We start from the raw sequence: 15,508 nt of genomic DNA, 5'->3' as shown, positions 1-15,508 counted from the left end.
TTTTTTTAATTTTCCATACTTCCCAAAATCTATTTAAAATGTATGTCATTTAAAAAAAAATAAATATAAATTTATTATTCACAGTTATTTGTTTATTATTTTCAACAAATAAACCTTAAACAAAAGTAATTTTTGTTTTCTAACTATAGAAACTGCTTGTTCAAATTTACTCTGTTACCTGTACCCACTGTAAATTTAGAGAACAACTGACAATTATGATATGCCTCAATGAAATTGTTATTATAAAATTTTATTTAGAAACTTTTGCTTTTGAAACATTTTAAGCATGTTTGAAAAGAGTGTAATTTAAATTTAATAAAAAATTCCCGAAATATTTATTTTAAAAATATAATTTTTAAAATCTCAAAGTTCATATAAAAGAAATAATTGTATGATAATATAATAAACATTACATAGCCTCATGTCCATAAGAATGAACAAGGGATCTTCTAATAAAATGCATACAACATGAAGATGTGATATAATGGGTGGGTGGGGGGATTATAACGTAAAATGATAAAGAGAGTGTAAGAACAGTCTATAATTACATAATTTTTTTAACATTCATCACTGCAGTAATCAACAAATAGAATATATATATATATATACTAGCAGTCCGTCGCAGCTTCGTGTAGTAGTAAAGCTTTTTATTTTGTTTTTTAATCAAGTAACCAGAGGCAGGTGCAACTCTTAATACCTTCACACCCCTTAAAAAAAATCATAATTAAAAAAAATTTGAAAATGGTTTTTAAATATTTATGAGAGTATTTGCAATCCCAAGTCTATTGAATATCTCGTTTAGTATGGTTGGGATTGGAAAAATTTACAATCATTGTTTACATTTTTTTTACCTGTCTTCACCCCCTTTCATGGTCGAAATTCAAAAATCTAGAAATTAGTTAATTCACTTGAAGATTACACTCAAGGTTGATTTCTTCATTTGTTACCGAGAAATTAAAAAAAATTGTAGGATTTCAAAAAAAATTCAAAAATCCCATTTTAACCTTTAAAACTTGGAATTTCAAAAATCTTGAAATTGGTTTTAGATGTTTATATGAAGATTGTACACACACAAAAATCAAGCTGATATCTTCATCTGTTACAGAGAAATTTAAAAAAAATAGTAAATTTCATTGTTACTCCATTTACCCCTTTAAACTCAGAATTTCAAAAAATTTTTCTTAGTGTGCTGTTACATCAAAAGAAAATGTATACAAATTTTCATCAATTTATCTGCAGTGTCTTTGCTTGACATTGATTATGAATCACTCACGATATGCTGTCTTCAATTTCAGTAAGATTTCTATTGAAAATATTTTTATTGGAAAATATCTTGTCTTCAATTTCAGTAAGACTTCTATTGAAAATATTTTTATGGGAAAATATCTTGGAAGTGGGTCACTGTAAGAAAGGAGCATGAGAATTTAGCGGCTTACCACCTAGCAGCCCGAATGAGAAGGGCAGCACCATAACGAATTATTTATTACTTACACGTTTTAATAAATAATTTTTCATTTTTAAATAACTGTGATCTGTTTGTTAGATTGACAGAGTATCTGATTCACCCCTATGATTCAGTATGAATTTTGAAAATCGGAGGATTGTTTGCAGAGATATTATAAGAGTACTCCATTGCACCTACCAGAACAGCACCCTGTGGGGAACGGTGTTTGTTACCAATTGATGGTGATGATCGGTCTAGCCCCCCATCAGGTGCTTGCATACCTCACCACTCTAGCCTCACACACAGTCCTGATGGGAAGCCCATTATTGTTAAACAGAAATTTTTTAAATGTATTTAATATTATTTTACTTAATATAAATTAAATTCTATTAATGTTATATTATTCATTCAATTGATTCAAATCACACACTTCAAACATGCTCACACAGTGATAGTGAATCACAGTTCACAGTAATAATAGTACAGATATATATGGGGGATATTTCTAAAGTAAAGACCGCTGGGAAAGTTCTCTCCTTAATGTTGGCAAACCTGTGTCATTCATGACCACGCTGGTAATGTAAACACTGCATTGTTGTATGTAAGTTGTCACATTGTAGTATCTTTGATTACATGTGAGTTATTACGTTATAAAATGATTAGGAAAATCGATGTTGCCACTGACTGTGAAGTATGTGGTCATACATTTTTTAAACCATCAGGCAGTTGGTTGTTGTGTATGGTGATAATGTAATGAATGAAAGAAAGGTCTGAAAATGGTGTGAAAGGTTTAGAAATAGCAGAATTAATGTGCATGATGAACATTCGGGAAGGCCCTCGATAATCACTGAGGAGTGTTGAAACGCGTTGATGATGAAATCAGAAAAGTTCATTGCTCAATGATTTCTGACCTGGCCCTTCTTTTTCCTAATGTTTCAAGAGCTATTACTGGTCGCATTGTTCATGATCATTCAGAAAGGTTTGTGCACATTGGGTGCTGCACGTCTTAATCAAACGTCACAAAAATATCCGAATGGGATCTGCATTGGAATTTTTTATGCGTTAACACAGAAAAAAGGTGATCAGTTCCTTAATTCAATTGTTACTGGTGATGAAACATGGATTTTGTATTACATGCTAGAGAGAAAACGGCAGTCAAGTGAATGGCATCATCCTAAATCACCAACCAGACTGACAAAGGTCAGCTACAATCTTTTGGGATTGATTTGACATACTGCTGATTGATTTCATGCCATATGGAACGATTATAAATGCAGAAGCCTACTACGAAACTCTACATAAGTTACAGCATTAAAAATCGGTGATATGGGCGACTGACCGATGGTGTCATCCTGCTACATGATAATGTACATCCACATGTTGTGGGTCCAACACATGATTTACTGAGAACATTTGGATGGGAAATTTATGATCACCCACCATATAGTCTGAGCTTAGCTCCTTCCGACCATTTGTTTCAGAAATTGAAAGAATTTTTAAGTGGTAATTAATTCACAGGTGACGATGAACTTAAAAATCCTGTTAATCAGTGGCTAAATGGACTGGCAGCAGAAGAATACAACAAGGGTATACAGAAGCTGGTGTATCGCTACAATAAATGTCTTAATTCACATAACGATTACGTAGAGAAGTAGTATAAGGTATGTAGTTTAAGAGAAATAAAAAATATTTAGAATAAATTTTTTTACAATGAAATGGTTTTTACTTTAAAAATAACTTCTCATACATTTATACAGAGAATCGACCACAAACAGCTTGATAACCACCTAGGACTAAACTTGATTTATTATTTAAATATTAAAATAACACTATAATGGTTTAATAGTTCAAAATAGTTTAATAAATATTAAAAGGATTCCATATTTAAGTCATATAAGTAAATGTGAAAATTATTAAAGTAACATTTAATTAAAAAACTGATATTCACTTTTTACCTATTCAGACATTCTTACATATAAGATAAGTAGATAAAAACAGATATGCAATGTTTCCAGCTTACACTTCATCTCAATTTTTGTTTTTTACTAAACTCATAACCAATTGCTCCAAAAGTATAATAATGTTATACTTAAACTAATTTTTAAAGACTTAATAAAATCTTTTTTAAAAAGAAATTCATTCATTTCTGAAAAAAAAAAAATTGGTTTAAATTTGATGATGAATTAAGAAAGGTTAGTTGGAAATCTTTTACCACCAATACTATAGGTACTTTACTCCATAGCTGATTGGTCAGTATTATGTATATATATATATATATATATATATGACCATTATCAAAAGAAAATCTTATTAAGACTTTCTGGAGACAATAGAAACAAATTAATTTATATGATGCAGTGTGCCTACTGCCAAAACAATGGGAAAATATAACTACAACAGTAAAAAATTCATTTCAACATAATGACATTATAAACCAAAGTGAACAATACACATGAAGAAGATAACCTTCCAGAAAGCAAATGGATCAAACAGTTCAACACTGCTATCGTTTTAGGAAACAATTAAAATCGTTAGAAAATAGACTATAATGTTCTAAATTAATTCAGCAGTCTTTGGCTGCTGAAGTAGATGAAAGTATTCTCTTGCAGAATTAAGATGAGGAAGGAAGTAAAAAAGACAGTGAAACTGAACCAAGATATTGTCACTACCAAATAAATAAGCATTAGATGCTATAATTTAAATGAGGCTTTACAATGGTGAATCATAAATACTAAAAATAAAACTGAAGATATGTACTAAAAATCAATACACAAACAATTAAAAATTATTAAATATTTTAGTTAAACAAAAGATTTTATTGGGATTTTCAAAACTGTTTATTTTGACAACGTATTGTGCAATATAACCGAGTAATTTTTACTGAATACAGCAATTTTGTAGTGTGATTTTGCTTAATGCTACATTGTGTATAAGAAAAAACTACATTATTATTAGAGGAAATAATATCAGCATGTGTTTTCATTTCTGTTAGAGTATGTGTTTCATTTGCATAATGAAAGTTTGTATTCAAGTTACTTTACATTAAAATTCTGTCTCAGTACAATTATAGCAGTGAGAGTTGTGTGTATATATATATATATCTCATATATTAAATATTACAAAAATATTTTTAAAATTAATCTGTAACAAGCAAATGCACAGTATACAATAAGTAGTAATTCAAAAATAAATACACATAGAACAATCAACTGATTATTTATTTACACGAGTAAATGAGTAGAGAAAGTGTAGTAATAGTAAAAGGAAAATGGAAGGGGAAAAGTATATATTCAATGATGAATGCCTTGAACTAAAATAAAATAGTCAATGCTTTTTGAACAATGCAGTAAAGAACTCTGATTAGGTATTTTTTTTAAATGTTTTGATAAGTGTACTAACAATTATTAGAAAAGTGATTAAATCAAATTTAACTTTTGCACCTTGCATGCACCTTTGTTAATGGTTATTAAGATTTTTTAACACAGTCTCATTTCCCTTTTTAGTTCTTATTTTATAAAGCATTTTTATTTTTTCTTCTAACTGTAGGCCTTATTGCACAACTTGTATTAATTTTACAATTTATTTCTGTGAATAGCCTGTTTCATTTTATTTTGTTTTTATAAATTCTTTATCCAGTCTTTACTTTGTATTATTAAAAGTTTTATTTATAGTTTCAAATACTACTAAGAATATTTCTTCTACTTCCTACATCCTAAATGTCACTTGTTTCAATGAATTATTTCCTTTGCAAGACAATTTTATCAATCTAGTTCTCTCAAATGTAGCACTCACTCTTTTTCTAGATCTTTCCGTTACTTTGTTAGTAGCTTATCTATTAAAATGAAATATGAATTCTATGGCTATGAGAAGATATTATGGAAGATATTATCGTACTTTTCAGGCAAAGGTCATCTGTTTTTTCCTGATAATTTTGTTTCTCCTTCCTTCTTTTCTTATTTTTGTTTTTATTACATCCATGTTGCTATGTTCCATTCAGAACAAGTTATTCCTTCCTATCGTGAAATGATCTTTTAACCTTAAAGTTTTTTATATTAAAGTTCTTTGACTTTTTTTTAAATTTATTAATAATGTATTAGAACTGCATACTAATATCAAATCAAGTAAGATGTATAGAGGAACTTGTGAATGCATAAAACTAAAATAATATTTAAAAGTCAAACAAAATAATAAATCTAATTAAGTATGTCATTTTTAATTTGAAATGTAAATAATGTCAACTTTAGAATTAAGAGGTAGTTGAAAAATCTTTAATTTTTTTAATTTTTTAAAATTCTTTTTCACAGCGCAGTGTATTTTTTGAAGTGCAACTCTTTTTTAGCTAGCCTATTTGTGCTTTTGGTCTTTGATGAATGCGCTGTTGTACTCCATTTTATAAAGTGAAAATTGCTTAATGTACTTCTTGAGTCTTTATTTTTTAAAGTCTAGGGCTAACTTAATATAACAGGAAAACATGTAAACCCTGCCTAAATTGCCCGTCCATTAAAGCTATTGAACTAGCAGTCTGCCTGACAACCAACCTTGCATCACTTTATTTGTATCTGCACGAATGTGTATGGACAAAAATTATATATATATTTTTTTTGTTAGAAGTATATATATATGGCTCAGTAAAGAAATCAACAGGAAACCACTTCACTTCTCACTCTCCTAATAAAGAGTAGCATACACGATTTAGTTAAAAAATTGTGTACAATAGGTTCAGTTTCAAATGCAAAATGAAAAGGCAACCTTCCATTAGGACTCAAAAGGCTATTGCCAATACTGAAAGGAGAATTACTGCCTGTCCAGATAATGCCATTTTTTTAAGAATTCTATGCGCAATTAACGGATAATGAAAAAGAATACAGCTTCTTCCAACAAGATGGAGCAATGTGCCACACATAAAACGTTTCACTGAATTGTGTTCATACAGCTTTCACAAATGAATAAGCTATCAGCAGAGGACAGTGGCCTCCACATTCCCCAGAGTTGTCCACTTGTGATATTTTCCTTTGGGGCTACTTAAAAGAGAGAGTTTATGCATCTAATCCCCACAATATTGATAAACTGAAGGTGAACATTCAATGAAAAATCAACACAATTGGCAAAGTTTTGCATCAGACAACTCTCAATATGATCAGTTGAGCAAAAAAGTGCATCGATGATCAGGGTGGTCATTTTGAACATCTTTTGTAACAATAAAGTAAATAAATGCAACATTTAAATTATGTTGTATGTTTTTTTTAAAATTTAATCTATCCATATCATTCATAAAATTTCATTCCAACATAACCTACCAATTCTGCAACAGTTAAGTTATGGGTTCAGTTTTATGTTACTCACCTATAGAAAAGGTCTTTCTAAAGTTGCAATGATGCATAATCTTTTTAATAATAAGCATTTTAATTACTTACCAATTAATAAAATTTAAGTAATGATTTGATTTTTATAAAAAAAATAATGATAACAGAAACTTCACAGTAATTATTCTAATGTAATTTTTATTTTTTGTAACTTAACCACCTTTAAAGGGCTTATAGTTTTACTTTTTTTATCATTTTAAAGACTTAAACTATTGTACCAGCACCCTTTTATATTGTAAACTTTACATTTTTGTTCTATTTTAATTTTTATTTAATTATAATTAAACACCCTAATATTAGTTTTGATTTTTTATTTTATCTGAATTCTGGAAAAAATGTTTTCTGATCTTAAGCAGATTAAATTTGTCACTCCCTTTTCCTTCTTCTTCAATATGGCACATGGATACTGATATATTAATCAAAATAGTAATTAAATCTAATATGTGACATCATCTTACTGTAGGCTAGTGTAAATGCAAGTGGCACTAGAAATACTTATGGCTTTATGACATTTACCTTAGGCCAAGCCAACACACACTCCTTAAGAAAGCATATTTTTGCACAATTTTAGTTTAATATAATATAATACACTAAGAAATAGTAGTAGTACCATCTAAACATTACAGTGCAGCCACTGCCAAATATTGACATAGACTTACATTGCCATCATATTTAGCGTATTCTTGGAAAGGATTTTGTGGCATATATGGATAATTTTCAAGCTGCTTGACTAGAAGACTCTGATTTCTCACACCATCATCAGCCTTCTTTTTCTTCTGTCTAAAATTCTTCCTTTTAAATAATTCTTTCTTCTCTTCATCTATAAAATAAAATTTATCAATAATTTAATTTACTTATTTTGTTTATTGATCAAATAAAATTATCATTAAACATATTTAACAAAGTCTTCAAGTAAATTTAAAAATATAAGGATCTACGCTTTGAAAAAGAGGTGAAATAAAAAGAAAAAGTTAAAAAGGTAGAACTGGATAATAATCAAAAACTTTCCAGTTGCATCGGTTTAAAAATTTCAATGATTGTCATATAATTTTAAATTTTCAGCTATTAATATGAAAATCTTTATTTTACATAAATTGAATTTTTTCACACCTTATTCACACTAATACATTTTTTAAATCCTACTGTACTAAAGGACATTTGTATGTGTGTCTGTCTGTCTGTGTCTGTCCCCCTTAGTTTAGAACATAAAACACCAGTAGTCTGACTGATGTCATTCCGTACAACAATAAGTAATAATAACAGGCACTGGAATGTACCAATCACTAGTGGAAAATCCTGATTTGTTAGTACATGTCTTGTGGTGGTCAGGTGTATACTTGTTATATTATTTATTAAATAGATAAATAAATCAGACCAAAATTTAATCAAATAAATTTCTCTCACCTATCTTTTACAAACACACAAACTCGGTCATAATTCTTAATAAAATAAAATGTTAAAAATAACTTATGAAAACAAGGTGGTTTTTATGTTTTTCTTTTATACTCTCGATTACCCAGTTACCCGGTTATCCAGTCGTTATCTTATTCTGAAATTCAGTTATATATGCGAGACAGTATGACCTATTTTAAAAATTCAAACATCCACCCATACAATTTCATACAATGAATTGAATCCTTAGTTTCCAGTCTCATACCTGATGGTCTACAATACCAATGGTCTCTCAGAAAGTAGTAACCTATAAAATTCACTAATTATGAAGTGAGATAAGGTACGGTACATCCCATTATTACAGGCTGTTAGGAAGCCTTCAGAGACAGACCCTTTACTTAGATATGCTAATGAAGGGCCAGTAGCCTATGTAGTGGGACACCATTTGTCAGGGCAATAACAGGAAAGTACCTGATAGATTATCAGAACAGAAATTGTATGGGATGAATGTTTGGCTGAAGCAGCTCGAAGAAAGGAAAGAGAAATGCATGAGAAATGGAAATTGGCACTGAATTACAAACAACTCAAGTTACAACAGATCCTGATACATAATGGCAAAAGACTATAGGAAAAGAAAGTAAAGAGATAATCACTTTCTTAAAAAAACAGTTAATTATATATTATTACATTCACCAGATAAGGCAATGCACACTTCAAAAGGATGAGCGATAAATAAAAAAGTAGTACATGTTACAGATTCATGTAATTTAATTCAATTATAATTATTTATTTATTCATAAATAATTTTTTTATTCTGATCAGTTAACAAAGAATTTTACAGATCATGTCAATGTATACTATGCCACTAGATGGATAAAAAAAAAATACCTCAACATTTGCCTGGAAGGAACAAGGAAAATTGCGTTAAAATCCTAACCATGGCAGCATTACAAAGTAAGCATAATAAAATAATAATAAATCTTAAAGGCCATATTAATTATTTAAAACGTAATAGAAATAACAATTTTCTAAGACATTAATTGAAAGTTATTTAAGACATATTAATGTACATTTAAAATAAGTTAGTAGGAAGATCTTTTAAATGAACAGGTAATTTATCAAAAATGACAACAGTTCCATAATAAGCTGAAGTATTGTGTTGAGTTATATGAAAACAATTCTTTTGCATGGCTCTTGATATTATTTTTTTTAAGAATAAGTAAGTAACTATTCTTTTTAGCAGAGATTACACATTCATAAAAAAATAACACAAAGTTAAATTTACATAATGTTGGTCTACATCAGTGGTCGACAGACTCATCAGTCAAAAAAGCCGAAGATCAGCAGTACAACAATTAAGATTTCTTTTGAGAGCAAATTTCTTTTCGAGAACCATGTTTTTAGGAGTCAGTTTAAACTAGCTACAGTTATATCAAGTGAGGTAGGGTAAGGTAAATCCTACTACAGGCTGTTAAGAAACCTTTAAAGAGAGACTCTTTACTTAGATATGCTAATGAAGGGCCAATAACTCATGTAGTGAATTGTAGTAAATTTTTTACAGCAATAAAAGAAAAGTAACCTAATAGATGATCAGAACAGAATTTTTTGGGGATGAATGTAATATCATAATAATAATAATCTTATTTACTGACAAAAAAAAACTTATATTAAAATAAAAATATGACACACACACACTTAATGTGAATAATGACCTCGCATTTCCTTTGAATGTTAGGACAAGTCAGATTTGTATGTTGATTCCAGGTTGTCATCAATAAGATGGTTTTTCAATTTACTTTTGATAAAGTTCATGCTTGAAAAGGATTGTTTGCATGAATATATAAAGCCAGAGTGAGAGAACAGCAAATACTAGTTTTTTTAACTGATCATATAAGTCAGGAATACTATTCCAGGTGTTAAAAATTATCATGTCTTCCTTCTCCAGATATTTCAAAGCAGACCACTTTTGCTGTGAACTAAGATCACATTTATTTTTCTCCAATTTTTCCATATCAGCATTAAGGTGTTCAAATTTGAAGCTCCACAATTCTTTGTTTCTTAACTCCAGTAATTGCGTTTCAAACACGCCATTGTCAATATTAATGGGAGAAAACTTCAATTCTGTTACATTAGCACTGAGAGGTTTTTAACAAAGATTTAAAATAATTGTTTTGAAATAACAAATGTCAATTACAGAGTTATTTTCTTGGTAACGTTTCAACAGGCTTGAAAAATGAATTTTTTTTTTCAAAATCTTGGGCATAATTTGTTTTCAAATGAAATGACTTCTTCCAAAACTGAAAAAATTGTGTTTCCTTTCCCCTGCAGTTTACAATTAAGATTATTTAGATGAGATGTAATGTCTACCATGAAATAAAATTTTTGGATCCACTGATCATCTGTTAGTTCAGAATAGTCAACACCCCTTCTCAAGGGGAAATGCTTTAATTTCTAGTAATAAGGAAGCAAAACGTTTAAAATGCTTCCTCTTGAAAGCCAGCATACCTTATTATGCAGCAGAAGATCTGCATATTCACCCTCCATTTTAACTAAAAATTCTTTAAATTGGCAATAATAGAGCTTTAACTACAATTGTGTTGACAATCTTAACACCAATTCCATAATGTAGCAAATTTCTTCTGGAAATGTCTGTACACAAAGCGCTTCTTGATGAATGATGCAATGGTAAACAAGTATCTCATGATTAATTTTTTCCTTCAAAATAGAAACAAAATCTTTTGTCACACGTCATACTTTTTGAGATTCATATTTATAGATGACAATGATTTTACACCTCATTCTCAAATCGTCAAAATTCATCTAGACTTTTTAACAGTCTAAACAGACATTATACTTCAAATGGGAATGTATGTAGGTACAATAAATATTTAGTAAAGGTGACAAAAGCTTAGTATTCTGTTAAAACACTTAACACAGTATGGTGTGGTTTTGTTGCAAGTTAATTTGATCATCCCAAAAGAATTTGTCATCTAATAAAACATCCAGAAATTTTGCTCTACAGCAACAGAAATACTATTATCATTAATATAAATTTTATCCACATGATTCACAATGTTACCCAAGAATCATAATACAACTATTTTATCCATACTTAATGTTAGATAGTTTCTGTCCAGTAAATAATTTTTTTAACTGCGAATAGTATTTTCAAGTTCTTTTAAATAACTACCTTTAGAAACAGTTACATTTGTGTCTGCGCAAAGAGGATAATAATAAATGTTTCAAGATTATTTGAGGCAGAACATAAATAAATGATAAGAAATGCAAGTGACCGAAGACACTTTCCTATGGCACTTCCATGTTCTACTCCTGAAGTGAGAATTTGTTTTACACTTACACTTACATTTATGTATTCTTATCAAAAAATGAAATTTTAATTGTTTGTTTATGGTCAGAAAGGTATGACAAACAATTTATAAGCATTTCCTCTGATAACATAGCTATTGTTTTTTTTATAAGAAATGTACAACTATATCAAATACTTTACAGACACAACAAAAAACTGAAAACAGAGTCTTGTGATAACTAAACTACTTAAACAAGTTCTAAAAGTGGGAAATGGCTGAGTAAGTAGATACTTTTTTCCTATAACCATACTGAAAGTATGTCAATATATCATGACTTTCAAGAAATTATAAAAATCATCACCTTTTCATAATTTCTTTCAAAAACATTAGAAAATATATATAATAACAAAATTGGCAAATAATGTTTTGTAAATTAAAATCAGAACCTTTCTTAAGGAGGAGAATAACAATGCAGGTCTTACGGGAATTGAGAAATACTCCACAGTTAAAAGATTTGTTAATTTTTAATTGCATTTAATTTAATACTTTTTTGATTATACTTCATTTAATTCACTCCTACAACTATAGACTGCCCAATTACATCTATCTATTTGATTTTTCTTTTGCAATGAAAATAATAAAGGGATATTAATTTTTTTTATTTACTTGACATCTCAACAGAATATAACACAGAGTATGGCAACAGCAAGGGCAACAGCATTGGAAATACGTGAACTATGAAAAACATTCTTGGACAATGTGTGGGGATTTAAAACTGGTTGGTATGTTACTTGGTTAACAATCCGGCTACACAAAAATGCCATGTTTCATTTGTGAATGGGACAACTGAGCCAAAGACAAGCACTGGAAGATCACTAGAAGTAACACACTGACCCAAAACAAAAACCCCTCCAATCCCGGTTCACAGAACATAACAAATGTACCACTTATTCAACCAAGCAAGATATTATTACCTTCTCTGCACATCAGGTTCGGATTAATGAAACAGTTCACTAAAGGCCTTCCAAAAAATGGTGACTGCTTCCAGTACTTGGGGCACAAAATTTCTGAAAGTATTTTATGAGAAATTTAAAGAAGGGATCTCTTTGTAGAGCTGCAGATCAAACATTTAATGAATGACAATTTGTCTGAAAGTACAATGAATCCAGTGGATAAAAAGGGCTTGGGTTTTGTTTAAAGTTGTGGCCAACTTTTTGGGTAACAACAAAAATCCAAAGTACAATACCATGGTTAAAACAAAGTAGCAAAGTTTGATGAAATTACGATGTAACATGAATGTGAAGCTTCATTTCCTAAATTCACATACTGACTTAGCAAACCTTGGCAATGTCAGTGAAGAACAAGGAGAATTTTCCTCAAGGACATGAAAAAGAGATACCAGAGTAAGGTGGAATGCAAACATGATGGCTGACTACAGTTTTATGCTAAAAAGAGATGGCACTGGTGAAGCAAGACAATCAAGGAAGAAAAGTTTCAACCCATGCCAGAAAGAACTTCAAGTGACGAAATCAGCAAAGAGAAATTAAATTGTCATATTAGCATTTTTTAAGTTAGTATATACTGTCTACTGTCAATGCAACGCATTGCAATTTTATACAGGGTTACAAAACACACAATCTTTAAATCGAACTAAAATAATAATATTCCCTGTTTAAAAATGTAATTTTTATTTAAAAACTTCAAAAATGATTTGGATAAAAACCTTACGTGATACAGAAAAACTAAAATCAGATTTAAAATCAGCATGAAAAATACTTTTAAGACCACCTTACAGTTGTAAAACAATGTTCCAAAAGTTTGAAAATTTTGCACTGCATAATTATTTGCATTTTCAAGTTTATCTAGTTGAGGAAAACAACAGTTATTTAAAATGTCAAGGCAAACATTTCCTTTGTTGGGGTTTTCAGCAAAGATAAAAGGGAAGCTCAATTACAAGAATTTCCATAAAAACAAATCATATAATAACTTTCGATGTGCTATAGCCTCTTGTTCAAGCTGGCCTGTTTTTCTTCTTTTTTTTTTTGTATAGCCTCCAGAACCACCATAACGTATTACTTTAAAGAATAAATGAGGATGATATACATGAATGTACAAGAAGTGTAGTCTTGTACAATCTCATCTCAATTAACCATTCCTGAGATGTATGGTTAATTGAAACCCAACTACCAAAGAACACCAGTATCCATGATCTATAATTCAAATCCATATAAAAGTAACTGCCTTTACTCGGATTTGAACCTTAGAACTCTCAACTTCAAAATCAACTGATTTGCGATGCATTCACCACTAGAGTAATTAGGTGGGTTGTTCCAGCTGACCTTTTTGATCATTTTTTAATAATTTTGCTTCTATTTAGATTTTATTCTTTAAAAATTTTAACCTTCAAACAAAAATCATAAAGGCCAATGTATTTTAACAAAAATAAGGTAAAATAACTCAGACCAAATGCTAATAATTAAAATTTTTAAATGTTTGAACCTGTAGACCAATTTTTCAAAATTCAAGATTGCTCTTTATTAAAAGGTTGTGTTCTTGCATACTGTGATTAAATTTTCAAATTTGTCATTTTTAGGATTTTCTAATCTTTGTACTTCAGAAAGAAAAAAGAATGATTTATTCAACTGTTACCTTCCCACGCCTACATTCCATTTCTGTACATGAATTTCATACCTTATCTATGAAAATGTTAAGATTTTAATTAAATTTTATTTCAGTAATTCGATTATTAAACCCAAATATCTTAGTACTTACTAAATTGATTTCTATTACTCAGATCTTTTTACCTTTACAGTTTCCTTAAGATTAATTTATTTTAATTTAAAATTAATTTTAACTTGTTTCTTAATAAAGATGACAATAATATACCTCCAATAGTCTACCTTTCTGAATCATCCATCATTAAATATTAAATTTAATATACTACTACTATTATTATTATACTTTTATCTTTTTTCTACCATTAGCAGATTACATCATCAAAGCAGTGTGAAAGTGTGTAATTTTTATTACTTATGAAAGTAATAAAAACATTTATTCACTTTCATAAGTTTAGTAAATTTATTTCTCCCAATTTCAAATTTAAAAACTGTAATTTGTATATTTCAAGTAAGACAATTCTATACTTAAAATTTTCAAAAATTTTCCAGTTTTCTGCGCCTTTGTCTAGTTAGTTAAAGCACAATCATCACTTAGTCATGGTCCAGTTTCCACCACGATTTCTCTAATCTGTCATCGAAATGAAACCAATAAGTCAAGTTAAATAATTTTTGTTTAGAGTTTTCATTCAAAGTATTTTGTTTAGTTTTTTTGTTTAATAAAAGGATTGGACCAGGAAAATAGCAAAAATGGTATTCTTTTTATATTTTCAAAATTACTAATATAAATGTAATTAATTTTTGTTCTAATATTTTTGTATTATTATTATCTTTTATGACAGGAAAGGATCACTTTAGTTGGTCCATTATCCAAGTCTCTACAATGGGACTGTTTGGGCCTTGCAGTTCTAGTATGTTTTCATATGTTCTGATCTTTGAGCACTTTCTAGTGTTGAAAATGTTCATGTTGTGAGTCTTTTTCTTATGAGTATGAAGCGAGTCTTTTTGTTTAATTTTATCTTATCTGTGGTGTCTTCTGGTGTAAGGGAAATTCCTTCAGATCCTTTCTTACTTCTCTGATACATCTGCATCCTGTCTTGGCATTTTTTGAGTCGAGATTGTACTGTACTAGCAGTGTCAGAAGTCTTGAATCGTGCATCCTCATGATATGTGCAAAGAATCCTAGTCTCCTCTTACAAATGGTATCAGTGATGGGTTTTAACTCTTTGTACATGACTATTTTGGGCACAATCCACCACTGCCTGTCTTCCTGATACTTTTTATTGATGCAGGTTCTTTCAATTCTTCTTTTGAGTCTTTTTTTTGGAGTCTGTCTGTCTTTGATTGTTCGTTCAGGTAGAAGAGTGTTTCTACTGCATAAGTGGC

General features: G+C 29.5%; 1 protein-coding gene across 1 annotated transcript in view; it reads right to left on the bottom strand.

The window, feature by feature from the left end:
- Sin1 (SAPK-interacting protein 1) overlaps positions 1-15,508 on the bottom strand; it is a 41,949-nt gene that overhangs the window by 14,758 nt on the left and 11,683 nt on the right. Inside the window, exon 4 of the mRNA XM_075371696.1 lies at positions 7,467-7,627. Coding sequence (XP_075227811.1) covers positions 7,467-7,627 — 161 coding nt within the window. The remainder of the gene's footprint in view (positions 1-7,466; positions 7,628-15,508) is intronic.

The sequence above is a fragment of the Lycorma delicatula genome, chromosome 7, assembly GCF_047948215.1.
Source record: "Lycorma delicatula isolate Av1 chromosome 7, ASM4794821v1, whole genome shotgun sequence".
NCBI lineage: Eukaryota > Metazoa > Arthropoda > Insecta > Hemiptera > Fulgoridae > Lycorma > Lycorma delicatula.
The sequence above is the reverse complement of the archived record's forward strand: the minus strand, read 5'-3'. Positions and strand labels throughout refer to the sequence as shown.